This window comes from Pyrus communis, chromosome 9 (assembly GCF_963583255.1).
Source record: "Pyrus communis chromosome 9, drPyrComm1.1, whole genome shotgun sequence".
Lineage (NCBI taxonomy): Eukaryota > Viridiplantae > Streptophyta > Magnoliopsida > Rosales > Rosaceae > Pyrus > Pyrus communis.
This window is the reverse complement of record NC_084811.1, coordinates 10,894,738-10,912,958: the sequence shown is the minus strand read 5'-3', so window position 1 is coordinate 10,912,958 and position 18,221 is coordinate 10,894,738. Positions and strand designations below refer to the sequence as shown.

Sequence of the window (18,221 nt, the reverse complement as noted above, 5' to 3'; positions counted from 1 at the left end):
CGAGGGAGAAGAGGGTGAAGAAAGCAAAGGGATCGAAGGTATGGTGGAATCTGGATTAAAACTAAAAACCCTTACCCAAACGATGTCGTTTTGGGTTTGGGTGGTTTTTTTGTTTTTTTTTGTTTTAAAGGCAGACAAGGCGCCTAGACGCCTTGAAGCGTGCCTCGCCAACCTCAAAGGCACCTTAGGCGCGCCCCAAGGCTAGTTTTTTAAAACATTGTAGCCGACAAATGATTACAGTTTGGTTAAACAGAATTTTCGAGATGCAACTGGCGAATGTGACAATTTGGTTAAACATCACTAGATTCGTAGGTTCAGCTTGGCTTAAGAGTCATGATAGTTTGGTTAAACAGTAGGTCATTTTCTTTCAATTGGTTATCTTTCTGAATTCTCTATCGGCGAATAGTCTTTGATTTTTTCAAGAACAAGGCCACTTCATTAACTTTCTTGGCGAAGTAGAGTGTTCGATGGTCAGATATTCGTAAGTGACATTTAGTGTTTGTCATATCCACAGCTAATCCACTTTCACCATAACGACACTCATCTCCTTTAAATATCTTTGTCTCTACAGTTTTTGGTTAAATATCACTAGAGTAGTAAGTTCAGCTTAGCTTAGGAGTCTTGATAGTTAGTTAAACAACAAGTCATTCTCTTTCAATTGGTTATCTATCTCAATTGTCTGTCGGTGAACGAGGTCACTTTATTAGCTTTCTTGGTGAAGTAGAGTGTTCTATGGTTAGATATTCCCAAGTGGCATTCAGAATTTGGCATATCAATATCGACAGTCGATCCATTTTCACCATAAAGACATTCATCTCCTTTAAATATCTTTGCCTCTACAATCTAATTCTAGTTCGGTGCACCTATATTCTCACTAATATAGTCAAGCCTGGCAAACCTGGTGTTGAATATCCAAAACTTCATAACAAGTTTCACAACCTTGTCTTCAATTTATAGAAGTCAAGGCCGCAAGTGTTTCTTCATCAGCCGAGGTCACCTGATTTAGGAGTCAGAGCACATTTATCACACTACCACACTCATAAGTATTCTGTCATCCAATGTAAATTCCAAACTAACTGTTGATGTTTGCCTTAAACTATTAAACAAACAAAAATAAATGCCAGCTAAAGATGGCGTGGGTGACATTCATCTTAGACCAAGCATGAGCAACCAATGTTTGTTCAAACCAAGGACCACCTTCAATTAATGTGTTCGATATAATCAAATTCATCTCCACTATGCATTAACATTAAACAATTCATAGTAGAGATTTATAAAATGATGATTTTTGAGTTGCAGGGGGCAAAGGGAGATCAAAATCGAGTTCCAAGGGGCAAAGTGGTATCAAAATCGAGTTCTGTGGGCGTAGCCAAAAATAAGCCTATATATTAAATTTACCCACCCACGTGACCACGTCAGCAACATTGACGACTATTTGACAGAAGAAACGTAAACATGGTAAAGCGTTACGAATTTTAAGGTTTAAGAAGTAAAGTAGTGACTTTTGAGTTACAGGGAGTAAAGTGAGATTCAAATCGAATTTCAAGAGGCGTTGCAAAAAACAAGCCTTTAGAATTTTACAAGGTCCCTTAGAGGCCGGGTTTGACTTTGAAGGTTTTTAGGGTTTTAAAAGATCCGTCAAGGTTTGGGGCCAATCATTTTGGTTAAGGGTTTTAGAGGTCTTTGGGAGGGTGCAGGTCACAAATTTTTGGGCGAGCCCAAAATTCAGGAACTAGATCCTACACCCAAGCGATTAACATAGTGAAACATTTTTCTTTTACATAAGTTCTTATGTATGCATGTTAGTCACAATTCCTTGGGAAAATTAATGGATATGGTCTCATAGCACTCCAATGGGGATCTTAATTAGGGTCCCTACAATTGTATAATCGTAAATATAAAGACAAAAGGTTTTCAATAGGTCATAAATAAGTCCTCAAGTATCTAAATATGTAAGGACATGCCTGATACCTCAAAGAAATTCTCAAATGTGATGATTTTATATAGAGACTCAAAGAGTGGACCATTATTGATTTTGAGTGGGAAACAACCCCACCTAAGTAGGGATGCCTTCTCTTTTTGGGAATGCTGCACATCAGCTTCTCTCGCAATACTCCATTTAGGGAATGTACTATAAGAACCTTCATTTGCAGACAATATTCATTCAAGAACCCAAATATTCGCTTAAAGTCCCTAAGACCATCTCCAACCCATGGGATAAGGCTTAAAATGTAAGCTTTAAACCCCCCCCCCCCCCCCCCCACCCTTCCCAAAAAAAAAAAAAAAAAAAAAAAAAAAAAAAAAAAAGAACCATCTCCAACCATTGGGCTAAAATAAGTCTCAGAAAAAAAATATATCTCTTAATTTAAGTCTGGCTTAAATTATTCTGGACCCACCAAACTGTCATATTTCAATTTTTGTTTTGTTTTTTACTTCTAATCTAACGACTATGATCAAATGAGATTAAATCTAATGGTAAAAAAAATTTGACGGCCCAAAATTAAATCTAACGTCTAAAATTATTTAAATCAAATTTAACTTAAAACTTTATAAATACCTATGTATTTGTATGAATTTTAATTACTTATCAAAATTTAAATATTTTTAGATTAAAATGTTCATAAAAATAAATTAGGATAATCTACATAAATTTTATTTTCAAAAAATTTACCAAAAAAAAAAAGAAAAAAAAAGGGCTAAAATCCTTATTTAATAATCTCGGGCTAAAATTTTAAGCCATAAGGATTGGATGAGAAAAAAAGTTTTTAGGTTATAACTTAAAAATTTCTAACTTAAATTTTTAAGTTTTATCCCAAAGATTGGAGGGTCTGAATGAGTCCTCAAAATTAATGGTAAGAGTCCATTGAATGGTAGAGTTGCCATTGTTATCATTTTAACTAGCAACCTTAGTTTGACTTTTCAACTACTACCTAAATACTAAAGTTATTTGGTTACTAAACTAAAAACTCCAAACACCCCCTCCACCCACCCCCTAAATTTCTTGTTCTTTTTTATTTTGGTAATCAATTGGTTTATTAAAAGCAGGGATTACCTTGGTAGTTAGAAACTTTTTCTTCAATCTATTACATTCATCCTCTTCTTAATGTAATATAGTGTAGAATATTGCTTATAATAAAAATATGATTAGTTTGACAAAAATGGAACCAAAACACCTTTTTTGAGACAAGAAAAAAAAATCTTAACAAATTGCTAGTCAGACCATGTTTTTGGTCACGGATATTCTATGTCGATTAAGTGATTAACGTATTTAGACCGTACAATACTTTTAGTTGAACAATCTCCACATTTGCCGCTGCCTTTGGATTATAATTTTTTTGTTAACGGCTGCGATTGTATAACAAGACCTTGAGATAAAAATTAAACATAAATAAAAAAATAAGTCGGTTTGCCGTTTCCTACAAAGGAGAGATGAAAAATAAAAACAAAATAACCAGCCTGTAATTAAAAAAAAAAAAATATTTGTTAAAGCCCAATTTCCAATTTCGTAGGGGATATTTGGGCCATACTGGTTTTGTTTAGTCAGAGCCCAATAAGAACTCAGAATAGAACATTCTAGAATTAAAAAAATGCAGATTGGCTTTTAGGTATAAAGCCAAAATTATTAGCTAATTTTTTAGAGTCATCGAATGAAGAGAATAACGAGTATTTCTCTCCATATTCTCTTTATTCATTTATCTCTTTGTGGATGATTCATTTTACATGGACAAATAAGTAGACATGGAACAAATTAAGGACCCTTAATAATATATTCAGATCAATTATAGTCAGATTATCGACCTTGAATCGTATTCAGATCATCAAATTTAAGTTGTATATCCATATGTGAGAAACATCGAACGCGAATCGAATCAGATTGCTTTTAGATCTAATTTTTCACACAAAAATAAAAATAAAATATCATTAGTAATTTTATTCTATGATAATATCTATATATTTTAATTTTATAAAGGCTTCTTAGCTAAAATGGTCTATGAGATTTGCATAACTTCTCGTTTTGGTCCCTAAGATTTGAAACCAATATAATTGGTCCCTGAGTTTGTCCACAATCAATCATTTTGGTCATTCCGTGAAAAATCTCCATAAAATAAGGGTAAAATAACAAAAATATCCTCAATTTTTGTCAAATCATTTTGGCCTATGTTTATTAAATTAAGGGCAATTTTGTCATTTTGATAATTGTTTAACATAATTTTTCACCTAAGGACAAAAATGATTGATGATGGATAATCTCAGGAACCGCTTATATTGATTTCAAATCTCAGAGATAAAAGTGAAAAGTTATACAAATCTCATGGACCGTTTTGCTAAAAAACCTTTTATAAAATTCAAGTTGTGTAATAAGAAAGTATTGTGTGAATTATGGAGGTGTGATTCATTTTATATGGACAAATAAGTAGACATGGAACAAATTAAGGTATGGAGGTGATTTTAAAAAAAGCTACTATGAAAAACAGTTGGGAGAGTTTTTGGTGTTTGGTAAACACCCCAAACCAGCTTTTTTTTCAAAGTTTCAGATGAAAAAAAGCTAAAAAGTGGAAGCTGGAAAAAGCAGCTTCAAAAAAATGGATTATTGTTCAAAACAAGGAGCTACAGTAACTTGTTAATGAAATTTTCAATTTGCCAATATTGCCCTCCTTTCTCTTTTCTCATTTCGCCTGATTCCTCACACACTCTTCTCTCTAGCAAAACATTATCTTTGCACGCCCTCTTCCTTCCTGCCGTTGCACCTCTTCCTCCTCCTCATTTTCCTCTCTCCGTCAATCTTAGTGCTACATCGTCGTCGCCTTACAAGTACCAGGTCCAGACCGAGCAACCAGGTACTCGATTTGCTTGAATATATTTGTTGTAATTAAGTTAGGTTAGGGTTTGGCTGCTCTCTCAATTTAGGGTTTTCTGAAACAGGGTTTATTTGCTCTCTTCCTCTCCCTCTCCCTTTCTCTCTCTCTCTCTCTCTCTCTCTCTCTTCCATTGTTGAAGCAATTTCAGTTTGGTGTTTGAATTAATGTTCTAATTTTCAACTTTGGGCTTTGAATTAATGTTCTAATTTTCAATTTTGGGATTAAGGTTCTAATTATTATCATGAGATCCATGAAGCAATTTCAGTTCTTAGGGTTTGATTGGCAACGATGGTGTTGCTCTGTTTGTTATCATGAACCCAAATCTCCTATTTTTCTGCCCTTTTTTTATTTTTAATTTCTGTTTATGTACTTTGTTTGTTTGTTTCTTAAACACACTACCTGTTTCCTGCAATGTGGGTTTGTTTTTTCACATGGGTTATCTTTAAATTTGGGATTTTCTCCTTTTCATTCCTCTGTGTGTGCCGAATTTTGCTATTACCTTGCTATTTGTCAATGTCAGGTGTTTTTGATCTCTCTTTTCCGCATCTTAAAGATTTAGGAGTTATTTTGATATTTCATAGGTCCAATCATGTTTCATAATTTTGTATCACGCATAGTAGTTGCATAATCTGTTTCACACTGCATTGAAGAGAATCGTGTTTCTATTAAAAAGCTTCAAAGAGCATGTGTTATCATAATGTGGATGGCAACTACAGGTTTCTTGGTGTGTACCTTGCTTTTGAATGAAATTATAGGTATTATAGACTCAAGTTATACATGATGTTCAAGTAAGTAATGGTAGAGTTTATTGTTTGATTAGTGCTTACAACACTTATTATTTGGTGCGTAGGAAATTCTTATGTAATACAAATGAATGAGTGATGCTTGAAAAAAAGGAAATTATGCACTGGAATTTATCTGTCATGTGTTATATGATCCAATTGGAAAATATCTTGATGCCAAAAAAAAAAAGATCACTGAGTCACAAATTGGCAATTCATTTCTTGGATAAGATGAGGAACAAAACTAGGGTGTCGAGGTGGCTTTATAATGTGTTGATGATATATCTGCCTGTGTGCCTTGGTGCTATGAGAGATGTTTTATATCAGTATATTGCAAATTACTGAGAGCAAATGCCTTTTCTTTAGTAAAGAGGTACGATGACCGTAAGTTACTTGTTGGAGGGTAGATGCTTAATAGTTATCCAATGGTAATTGTGATCGTGAGCAACAACTACGAATTCACTGCATCTATATTCTTTTTCATGTACATAATGCTTTGATTAGTTATTTCTTGGTTATATTACAATATTATTTGTTCTTGTTTTAATATATATATATATATATATATATATATATATATATATATATAGACACACACACACACACACACACTTATATGTATATATACAAATCACTAGTTGGTATCGATGGCAAAAAAGGGGGCATCTTCATCAAATCCTATAGCTACATGGAATGCCCACAATATATCTATATTTTGTGATGTATGCATCAAGGAGGTTGAGGCCGGACATCGTCCGGGCACTCACTTTGACAAAGATGGATATGCAAATATTAGAGCTAACTTCAAGGCAGAGACAGGGCATGATTATGAAAGAAAGCGACTGAAAAATAAGTGGGATGCACTTAAAAATGAGTGGAAGTTGTGGAAAGAGCTAGTTGGTAAAGAAACAGGACTAGGGTGGAATTCGAGTAAGGGTACTGTTGATGTCTCTAAGGAGTGATGGAATAATAAAATTCAGGTTTGTGTATTTATCTTTTAATATTTATTATGATATCATGCAATATGTATTAACCATAATCTTTCTTTACTTGTAGATAAACAAAGAATATGGAAAATTGTGGAAAAAAGGCATTAGTCCTGAGATGGAGGATAAGTTAGATAGGATGTTCTAGAACACAATTGTTACCGATGAACATGCCTGGGTACCTTCATCTGGAATACTACCACCAGAGACGAGATGAATCTATAGGACAAATTGATTTAGATGATGAGGAAGAAAGTGAGACTATGCAAGTCTAAGGCAAGCTACTAGGAAGGAACAAAAAGAGCAGCTAACCAAAGAGAATTGCAAAAGAAGAAGGTTGATAAGAAAGGGAAAAAAATTGGAGGTGCTGCAAAACTTTGTGGTCAAATTGACCGTCTTGTTGAAACTTATGAAAGTAGGAGTTCTGCAAACTCATTTATGAGGTCGCTGCATATAGGCTGTAGTATTGCTATAGTGATAAGGTCTGTTGAACAATTGCCTGATTGTGAGCCACCTAACGAGTTATGGTTGTTTGCTATATGTTTATTTTGCAGCGCTGAGAAGCGAGAGGTGTTTGTCACTATGAAAGATCCTGAAGTGCAGCTGACTTGGTTGAAATATATTCAACAAAGAACAATAAGAAGCTAAAACTATGAATTAGGACTATGTGTGGTTTGTACTTTGCATTAAGATTATGTGTTGAATGTTGCTTGTACTTTGTGTTTATTGAATGTTGGATTATGATTTCTTATTAAATGTTGGATTATTCTTGAATGTCGAATTATGACTTCTTAGTGATTGTTGGATTATGACTTATGGATTGTTGAATTATGTGTTATGTACATATGTATATTCAATATAAACACCTATGATGATGATGTTGAGGATTTGGATGCTGGTCTAATTATATGCGTTGTAGCGAGAGTTGTTGAAACATATTATTTCAAATATGTCCACAAAACTCCGTGTATTAATTCTTCCCAAATAGGTAATATTTGGTTGATGGAAGTACTACAAGGAAATGATGTGCGATGCTATAGAATGTTTAGGATGAACAAAGATGTCTTTTATAGATTATCCAATAACTTGCAAACTAATTATGGATTGAAAGGTTCAAGGAGAATGAGTGCAATTGAAATATTAGAAATGTTCTTGCATATGTTGGGGCATGGTATGAAAAATAGATTAGCGCAAGAGAGATTTCAACATTCTAGTGAGACTGTTAGTAGATATTTTAGTGCTATGTTGGATATCATATATAAGATGACAATAGATATTATCAAACCAATGGATTCAGAGTTTCGTGGCATTCCCCAAGAAATAAGGAGAGATACAAGATACATGCCTCATTTTAAGGTAAAGTTTGACTCGTCTTTTAACTAATTTGCAAACTAGAAGTGTAGGTTGACGGTTTTCTTCTATGTTATTATTTTTAGGATTGTATTGGTGCCATAGATGGAGTACATGTTGAGGCTTCAATACCATCTTAGGATCAAGTTCCATACAATACCGACTCAAAATGTTATGGCTACATGTAATTTTGACATGCAATTCACATTTGCTTGTGTCGGATGGGAAGACACTGCACATGACACAAGGGTTTTTCTATCCGTGCTACGTAATCCAAATTTAAACTTTTCTAAGTCTCCAAATGGTAATCTTCATACTTGCTTTGTATTATTATAACATTTTACATACTTGCTTTGTATAATTATTACAATACAAAACAAAATTTTCAATTGTCAGAAAAATATTACGTGGTAGATGCGGGGTACCCACAAATGAGAGGTTATTTGGGACCATATAAAGGTGAAAGATATCATCTCCCGGACTTTCGTAGGGGTGTCGAATCAACTAATCATAAAGAGGTATTCAACCACATGCTTTCTTCTTTTAGGAGTATCATTGAACGAACTTATAGGGTATGGAAGAAAAGATGGGCAATTTTTAAGGGATATGCCTAATTACCAGTTCAATAAGCAAGTGAAGATTGTCATTGCTACAATGGCTCTTCATAACTACATACGGAGAGTATTCTGAACGTGATCGTCATTTTGATGACCTTAAGGACTTTTGTGAAGAGAGCGATAGTAGTGATGATGATGATGATGATGATGATAAAGAATACCAAAATTATCAAGTTGAAGGATCACATGAGATATAGGCATTAAGAAATAGCATAGCAGCAAGTTTGATGAATGCATCTAATTAGACTACCTTCAAGTACATTAACAATATTGTACTAATGAATCCTAGCTGTTCAGTCTAAAATATTCCAATTGAAGTAGTTTTTTCTACTAATTAATATTTAAGATAAATTTTATAAATATTTTTCTTTTAAAAATAAAATATATTTAGTAATTAACCTTTATTTGTTAAGAAAATTAAATTAATAGCACATCTAGTATTATACCCATTTTGGTCATTTCACACAGTCACAGCTATTTTATATAAAAGTTTACCAAACACTATCATATTGCTTTTTTTTTTTTTTTTTTTCCAAAAGCACTTTTACAAAAAAGTTTACCAATCACTCTGCTGCTTTATTTTACAGTCGCTTATTTTCACAGCATAGCAGAAACAGCTTTTTTTCAAAGCACAACAATACCAAACCAGCCCTTGGTCTCTGAGTTTGTCCACAATCAATCATTTTGTTTATTCCGTGAAAAATTTTCATAAAATAAGGGTAAAATGATAAAAATATCCTCAATTTTTGTTAAATCATTTTGGCCTATGTTTATTAAATTAAGGGCAATTTTGTCATTTTGATCATTGTTTAACATAATTTTTCACCCAAGGACAAAAATGATTGATGATTGATAGTTTCAGGGACCACTTATATTGATTTCAAATCTCAAAGTCGACTACGGAACTTTACTTTTGTCATTATTAAAATAACACTTAATTTTTTCAGTCCACTCCAAAAACAAAGAGAGAGAAAAAAAGAAGGGAAGTGTTATTGATACTCCAAAAATCTCATTCTACACTTTTTACAATTGTATTTTTTTTCTAAATATAGAAAGTTTGGAATGTAAATTGAGAATTTTTGAACGTGAATAATAATTCCCAAAAATAAGAAGAGTCACGTTTATATTCGAGAACCAAAAAAGCAGTAAACCAAAACATTTCTTTCCTAACAAGAAAAGGAGTTAACCTCCCATATAAATATCCAACCCCCAACTCCACAACCCACCAAATTGCTTTCAGCTACTCTTCTGTTCTCTCTTCCAAATCTTCCATCGACTAAACAATCTCAAACTCTCTCTCCCTTCGTCGTCCTTTGGTCTTCTGCTCCGCCTTCCACCATGACGGATAAGGCTGAATCTTCAGACTCGTAAGTCCCCAGATCCCTCTCTAATCCAACTGGGTTCTACTCGATTTCGATCCATATCAATTGTTTTTGCGTTTTTTGTTTTTGGATATTTCTGGGTTTTGATGCGATTGTGGTTTTTTGTTGTTATTTTGCAGTAAGGGAACGAAAAGGGACTTCAGTACTGCGATCCTCGAGCGCAAGAAGGCTGCGAACCGGCTCGTTGTCGACGATGCTATCAATGACGACAACTCCGTCGTCGCGCTCCACCCGGATACGATGGAGAAACTCCAGCTCTTTCGTGGCGACACCATCTTGATCAAGGTTTGATTTTTCACATCATCTTCTATGATTTCTATGTTCCTTATGTATGCGAAAGCAAACTTTTGGATGGAATTTTACTTGCAAGGGCTTTCTAGTTAGGGTTAATGGAAATTTACGATTTAGGTAGTGATTAAAGGCTGTATTTAATCTGGGTTGATGGGTTTTTCTCTATTTTATTTGGGATCTGAGAACTGGTTTGTGTTCTGCTGTCTGAAGTTTTGGGGTTTTTATTTTTTATCAATTTGCCGGGTTTTGATGGTTACGCCTCTACTTTTTCACTGATTACAACTCAAGAGGTATCTATGGAAAGATTATCCAAATCAATATTGTTTAATGTCTTTTTCCCCGACTTATGCCCCTATTAGAATTAGCTTTTGAGGATATAATATGTATGATTCGCTCGAATTGAAACTATGCATGTGATGTTGTGGTTTGGTTGGCTTTTATTGTCATTGGCTGTTTGGGTACTGCGCTTTGGTATTAGTAGCATGAATGCTCTCCGTTCTGCCTAAGCTTTGGTTTGTAAAGAATCACAACTAATGGTTCGTTTATTTTGTTTGGTCTTTAGGGAAAGAAAAGGAAGGATACCATCTGCATTGCTCTTGCTGATGATACATGTGAAGAACCTAAGATCAGGATGAACAAGGTTGTGAGGAGCAACCTAAGGGTTAGGCTTGGTGATGTTGTTTCTGTTCACCAATGTGCTGATGTCAAGTATGGAAAGCGTGTCCATATTCTGCCTGTGGATGATACTATTGAAGGAGTCACTGGAAATCTGTTTGATGCGTACTTGAAACGTAAGTTTCTGTATTAACCCTTTTTATTCTCAGCTGCAACTGGAGCCTAACATGTGAATATTTCGTATATAGTTACCATATTTTTAAAAAGTTTGCTTTTGTTTGGTTACAGTTAGTGGAACTGTTTATCAATCTTTGGATGCAGAGATACATACTATTCCACAAATTGAGAAATAACTGAATCATATTTTTACCTCATTGATACATGGATGCTTAGAAATATGATGTTTCGTTTTTATATATTTGAATCAATAGACAGTGTCGATGTTGAACAGAATCTTATGACCCATAATTTAACTTACTATGTTTAGATATAATGACTATATGCTTAGGGAAGAGTGTTTGGGTTATATTATGTTTACAAGTTTCGATTAAAATATACTGTAGCTAGTACTGATAGTTGTCAGAACTAACTGATTTTATCAGTAACTGCTGGTTTAATTCTTTGTTCCATTCATTTTTACCTGTTTTCTGGTCTGTTTTTTCAGCTTATTTTCTGGAGGCCTACCGTCCAGTGAGAAAGGGTGATCTCTTCCTTGTGAGAGGAGGAATGAGGAGTGTGGAGTTTAAGGTCATTGAAACTGACCCTCCTGAGTACTGTGTGGTCGCTCCTGACACTGAAATTTTCTGTGAGGGGGAGCCTGTGAAAAGGGAGGATGAGGAGAGATTAAATGAGGTTGGCTATGATGATGTTGGTGGAGTTAGGAAACAGATGGCTCAGATTCGTGAATTAGTGGAGCTGCCACTGAGGCATCCTCAGTTATTTAAATCAATTGGTGTGAAGCCACCAAAGGGTATTCTGCTGTATGGACCTCCTGGATCGGGTAAGACTCTAATTGCCCGAGCTGTGGCTAATGAAACTGGGGCATTCTTTTTCTGCATCAATGGACCAGAAATTATGTCAAAATTGGCTGGAGAGAGTGAAAGCAACCTCAGGAAAGCTTTTGAGGAGGCAGAGAAGAATGCACCATCAATCATCTTCATTGATGAGATTGATTCAATTGCTCCCAAGAGAGAGAAGACGCACGGAGAAGTTGAGAGGAGGATTGTTTCCCAGCTTTTGACACTCATGGATGGGCTTAAATCTCGTGCCCATGTGATTGTTATGGGGGCTACAAATCGTCCGAATAGTATTGATCCAGCTCTCAGAAGGTTTGGAAGATTTGATAGGGAAATAGATATTGGTGTGCCAGATGAAATTGGGCGTCTTGAGGTTGTCCGTATTCATACAAAGAACATGAAGCTTGCTGAAGATGTAATGTCAAATATAATTATTTTCTGTTTTTGACATTATTTTTATTTCAAGTTCGTATCCTTTTCTTCCCTCTTTCAAAACATGGTTACCAATGCTTTTGACTTTTCTTGTACAGGTTGATTTGGAGAAGATAGCTAAGGATACACATGGTTATGTTGGTGCCGATCTAGCTGCTTTGTGTACTGAGGCTGCCCTTCAGTGCATCAGAGAGAAGATGGATGTAATTGACTTGGAAGATGAGGAAATAGATGCGGAGATACTCAATTCAATGGCAGTTACAAACGAGCACTTCAAGACTGCCCTTGGCACAAGCAACCCATCTGCTCTTCGTGAAACAGTAAGTATTTATCTCTTTGCTTCAAGTGACAGAGGTTTTTTTTATTAGACACCTTATGCATCGAATGGAACCCATAATTTCATGGTTTACAGGTTGTTGAAGTGCCCAATGTTAGTTGGGAAGATATTGGTGGTCTTGAGAATGTTAAGCGTGAACTTCAAGAGGTAATTGAGTTTACTACATTGGATTGTTCATTCAAGTTTACTCCATTTATCTCATTTGGCTCTGTTACTTACAGTATCTATCCTTGTATTATTTTGTATTGCAGACTGTTCAGTATCCTGTTGAGCATCCTGAGAAGTTTGAGAAATTTGGAATGTCACCCTCCAAGGGAGTTCTTTTCTATGGCCCTCCTGGATGTGGTAAAACTCTTCTCGCCAAAGCTATTGCCAATGAGTGTCAGGCAAACTTCATCAGTGTCAAGGGACCTGAATTGCTTACCATGTGGTTTGGAGAGAGTGAGGCCAATGTGCGGGAAATTTTTGACAAGGCCCGCGGATCTGCTCCTTGTGTCCTGTTCTTTGATGAACTTGATTCCATTGCTACTCAGGTTTGAGCCTTTCTTTATATAAAATCACTGCTTATTTGTTATTGACACTGGCTTCTATTTGCAAATTGAAATTAACATGTGTAGTTTGAAAAAGGGAAAAATATTTGCTCTGTAATATGACTAAATAGAAGACTCCAAATTCTGTTGCAGAAACTTGAATTATTACTTGCGTTTCATAGGTTATCTGTTGTTAATAGGAGAAAACTTCGCATTTTGTGAAAGTGAAAGAAACTTGAATTTTTAATGCTCAGAAACTTTTGACAAACACGGCAGAGAACTCTTGATAAAAGAACGTTTGCAGTATTTTCCTTTGGGTCATCGTTGATGTGTTTATCTATTTATATGCTTATTGCTTCCATTCCATCTTGCAGAGAGGTAGTAGCGTAGGTGATGCTGGGGGTGCTGCTGATAGGGTTTTGAACCAACTCCTCACAGAAATGGATGGAATGACTGCAAAGAAAACTGTTTTCATTATCGGTGCCACCAACAGACCTGATATCATAGACCCTGCACTTTTGCGTCCAGGCCGCCTGGATCAGTTGATTTACATTCCTCTCCCTGATGAGGAGTCCCGTTTTCAAATATTCAAGTCTTGCTTGAGGAAGTCTCCAGTTTCCAAAGATGTGGACATCAGAGCCCTTGCTAAGTACACCCAAGGATTTAGTGGTGCTGATATAACAGAAATATGCCAGCGTGCTTGCAAATATGCAATTAGAGAGAATATTGAGAAGGTATATGATATTGCACTGCTCTTATACTTGCTGCACTTTTTTGTCCCTGGGAGAAATGGATTTTTTTTTTTTTTTGTCTGTGTTCATTTCTGAATAACCGTTATATTTTAATCTTGCAGGATCTTGAGAAGGAGAGGAGGAGAAACGAGAATCCTGAGGCAATGGAGGAGGATGTTGAGGATGAAATTGCAGAGATCAAGGCTGCTCATTTTGAGGAGTCGATGAAGTATGCTCGCAGGAGTGTTAGCGATGCTGATATCCGCAAATACCAGGCATTTGCGCAGACATTGCAGCAGTCGAGAGGGTTTGGAACAGAGTTCAGGTTTGCAGACAATCCTACTGGCACAACTGTTGCATCCGACCCTTTTGCAACTGCTGCTGCTGGGGCAGATGAAGATGACCTTTACAGTTAGGATGGTTTTCGTTAAGCAGCGTCTTTTTCGTGCTTGAATTTTAACTGTTGCATTTTGTATTTTCCGTCGATGACGTGGTAGAATCGTTGAATTGTCCATTTAATCGTTGTTGTACCCAAAGAAGCCTTGGGGTTTCCGGCCATTGGCACCCCTGGATAATACGAAGTTAAAAACAGTGTTGATTATTTTATAAGATTAATGGACAACTTAAAAAATCATCATGTTTTGTTTCAGATTGTTAGATGCTAGTTTTGTTTTTGGTCATATGTTTTCATATGCAGGTCAGCTCTGTGTGGTGATTGTCAAGGAGATGTTTGGGTGTATAGACTCGAATGATTAGAGTATTTGCTAGCTTTTCAAACCAATTTTACGCAGGGCCTTGTTGCACTGATTAGTTCGGACGGGCATGGTGCACGAAGCCCTCCGAGAAACCGTTCCCGTGTCCAAATCAATTTGTTGTCGTATCATCCCTTGCGGAATCTCGAATTGTAGGAACCGAGCTCATTCACTGGAAGAGGATGAGTCAACCATGATTAACATTGTACAGTGGTGGTATCATCCCCTGTGGAATCTCGAATTGTAGGAACCGAGCTTCTTTTCCTGTACACTTGTACAATGATTTTTTGTAAACTTTAGCAGCTTTTTTCTCGAGAACTGTTATTGATACTCTAAGGAAGTCGTTCATCTCTAGTGGAAAAAAAAAATTGGAATGAGCTGAGTAGTATATACCTTGCTGTTTTGATATATTGGATTAGTTGTAGTTTCAATTGATATTTCTTAGGGAAGAAGAAAATAGAGATTAATATGAAACCTTCTATCGAGGACAGAGAGATGGTGTTAATTTTTAAATCTCCAATTACTTTATGATCTTTCCTTTTCTTTTAAGGGTTTTTATCACAAATGGTCCTTGAGATTGATCAAACTCATCATTTTGGTCCCTCATTTTCAAAATTAATCAAAGTCTTTCCTCACATTCACTACCGCACATCAATTGGGTCATTCCGTTAAGATTCCGTCAATTATTCTGTTAGTTTGTATGTGGGATCCATTGAAATGGTCACACATGAATTACACAAAATAAGGGTTTTTATCGCAAATGGTCCCTTACATTGATCCAACTCCTTATTTTGGTCCCCGGGTTAAAAAATGGATAAATTTAGCCCCTGACTTTCAATACTGCACGTTAATTTAATAATTCCGTTAAAGTTTCATCAATATTTTTTGTCTCACTAAGCCACTCATATGGTGCCACGTGGATTAACTACAAGAAACTTTTTTTTTTTTTTTTTTTTTTTTTAAGATTTAAAACTAAAAGTAAAATAAGAAACTGAAAACCAAAATTAAAACAAAAAAAAAGTCATCGTCATCTTCATCAAGGTACGCTAAAAAAGGAAAGGAAGGCACCATGACACCACTAAAGTACTTGCTCTCCTGAACTCATTCCTTATTCTCTCTAGTTGGTTATAATCCTATCAAATTTGAATTGGACTTGGACTCGATTTTATCGAATTAGATGGACTTTTTTTTCAATTGGGGTTGTGGGATGCGAGACAAATGCCAGCACAAAATACTCATTTGTTGGTTTGCTCTTAAAAAAAAAAAAAAGGTTTCTTATAGTTAATCCACATGGAGCCGTATGATTGGATTAGTAGGACCATATCAGCACCTAAACGAAAAATATTGATGAAATTTTTAACGGAATGACTACATTGATGTGCGGTAGTGAAAGTTAGGGACCAAATTTATTAATTTTTGAAACTCAGAGACCAAAATGAGGAGTTGTGTTAGATCCCACATCGCCCAGGGGAGAGGATCCTCTATGCCTTATATGTACATGCCTATCGCCATATAGCATGAGGCCTTTTGGGAGCTTACTGGCTTCGGGTTCCATCGGAACTCGTGCGAGAGCAATCCTAAGATGGGTGACCCACTGGGAAGTTCTTGTATGATTTCCCAGAAACAAAATCGTGAGGGCATGGTTGGGAACGAAAGAGGACAATATTGTGCTATGGCGTAGTCGAGCCCGGGATGTGGTGGAGCTCGGGTCGGAATGTGACAATTTGATATCAGAGCTAATCCTGGCCATAAGTGTGTCGACAAGGATGTTGGGCCCCTAAAGGAGGTGGATTGTTAGATCCCGCATCGCCCAGGGTAGAGGATCCTTTATGCCTTATATGTATATGTAGGGGTGGTTTTGGTACATTACCGCACCAAAACTCCTGTACCAATTACCATACCAAATATTTGGTAGGGCAAAATCTATTACCATTACCATACCAAATTTTCGATACACCAAATAGTTTGGTTGGTATGATATGCCAATGGTAATTGCCACTTTGTTTTACTCCACTTAGTTTACCCAAAATCTAATATTTTTTTAATTAATGTAGAAGTGTAAAAAATATAGAAAAATATATAAACGCTCATAATGACAAACTTTACAACTTTCATGAAGAGCTTAACTTTGAAATTCACCATTATAATCATATAAATCATAAATCAAAATTTAACCGTTGATTGTTGTTTACATTTACACTTCATTTTTATCATCAAATTTTATTTTTTTTGGACTTTCATTTTTGAAAACATGATTTATTAGAGGATGTAGGAAGATGAACGGTTTGGATCGTTAATATTATGTTCAAAGTTTTACGGTTAGTGAAAATATTGCTTGATGTTTATAAACTTTCTACAAACTATATGACATCGACTAATATTTCAGTTAACCGTAAATATCGAAACGTGATGTCAAAGATCTGAACCGTTCATCTTCTTACATCCGCCAGATGATCATATTTTCAAAAAAGAAAATTTTAAAAATGAAATTCAATAAGAAGAATAAAGCGTAAATGACAATCAATAGTTAAATATAAATTTAAAGTTTATGGATTATAGTGTTGGATTTTGAAGCTGACTTCTTCATGAAAGTTGTAAAGCTTGTCACTATGAGTGATTGTATTTTTATTTTTTTTTTTACATTTTTTACACTTCTACAATAATTATTATTAATTTTTTCCTCAAATAATTATATGAATAAATACATAATATAATATTAATAATATTGGTAGGTACGGTATACCATCGGTATTGGTTTTGGATACCAGTACCGTACCGAAACAGTACGGTACGGTACCGTTACCAATTGGTACAAAATTTTGGTAATAATTTGGTATGGTAACTTGGTAAAAATTTCCACCCCTATGTACATGCCCACCTTCATATAGCACGAGACCTTTTGGGAGCTCATTGGCTTCGGGTTCTATCAGAACTCCGAAGTTAAGCAAGTTCGAGCGAGAGAAATCCCAGGATGGGTGACCCACTGGGAAGTTCTTGTGTGAGTTCCCAGAAATAAAGCCGTGAGGGCGTGGTCGGGATCTAAAGCAAACAATAGTGCTACGGCAGAGTCGAGCCTGGGATATGGTGGAGCTCGAGCCAGGATGCGACAAGTTGGATCAATGTCAAGGATTATTTGCAATAAAAATCCTTATTTTATGTAATCCACGTGTCACCATTTCACTAGATTTGTGGGTCCCACATACAAACTAACTAAACATTTGACAAAATCTTAACGGAATGACCAAATTGATGTGAGGTAGTGAATGTCAGAGACGACATTGATTGATTTTGAAAGTGAGGAACCAAAATAATGAGTTTGATCAATCTCAGAAACCATTTGTGATAAAAAACTCTTTCTTTAATTTGCTTGGCAACACGTTAAGCGCAAGTACAAATAGAAAAGTTATGATTCTCTTTTTTGACCATAAGATGACACAATTGCAACTAGAGATAAAGTTATAAACGCTATAATTTTTATTTTTATTTTTTTTAAAGAAACCTTAACTGGTAAATATTCACTCGTTGTTGGAGATGTTACTAG

General features: G+C 35.5%; 1 protein-coding gene and 1 pseudogene across 1 annotated transcript; both read left to right on the top strand.

Annotated features, from left to right (window-relative positions):
- Positions 1-6,288: 6,288 nt before the first annotated feature.
- LOC137744376 (L10-interacting MYB domain-containing protein-like) lies at positions 6,289-7,275 on the top strand (annotated as a pseudogene).
- A 2,532-nt stretch (positions 7,276-9,807) lies between these two features.
- Positions 9,808-14,562, top strand: LOC137744165 (cell division control protein 48 homolog D-like). Its single transcript, XM_068484034.1, has 9 exons — positions 9,808-9,961; positions 10,096-10,261; positions 10,830-11,058; positions 11,547-12,313; positions 12,429-12,650; positions 12,743-12,814; positions 12,919-13,200; positions 13,572-13,931; positions 14,051-14,562. The coding sequence occupies exons 1-9, from the start codon at positions 9,933-9,935 to the stop codon at positions 14,342-14,344; spliced, it is 2,421 nt and encodes an 806-aa protein (XP_068340135.1). The 5' UTR covers positions 9,808-9,932; the 3' UTR covers positions 14,345-14,562.
- Positions 14,563-18,221: the final 3,659 nt, after the last annotated feature.

Bases quoted from the DNA above. Each gene is read 5' to 3' on its own strand.
- LOC137744165 (XM_068484034.1), top strand. From the start codon at position 9,933: ATGACGGATAAGGCTGAATCTTCAGACTC. The intron at 12,815-12,918 runs GTAATTGAGTTT...TTTGTATTGCAG, and splicing joins TTAAGCGTGAACTTCAAGAG to ACTGTTCAGTATCCTGTTGA. The intron at 13,932-14,050 runs GTATATGATATT...TTAATCTTGCAG, and splicing joins TTAGAGAGAATATTGAGAAG to GATCTTGAGAAGGAGAGGAG.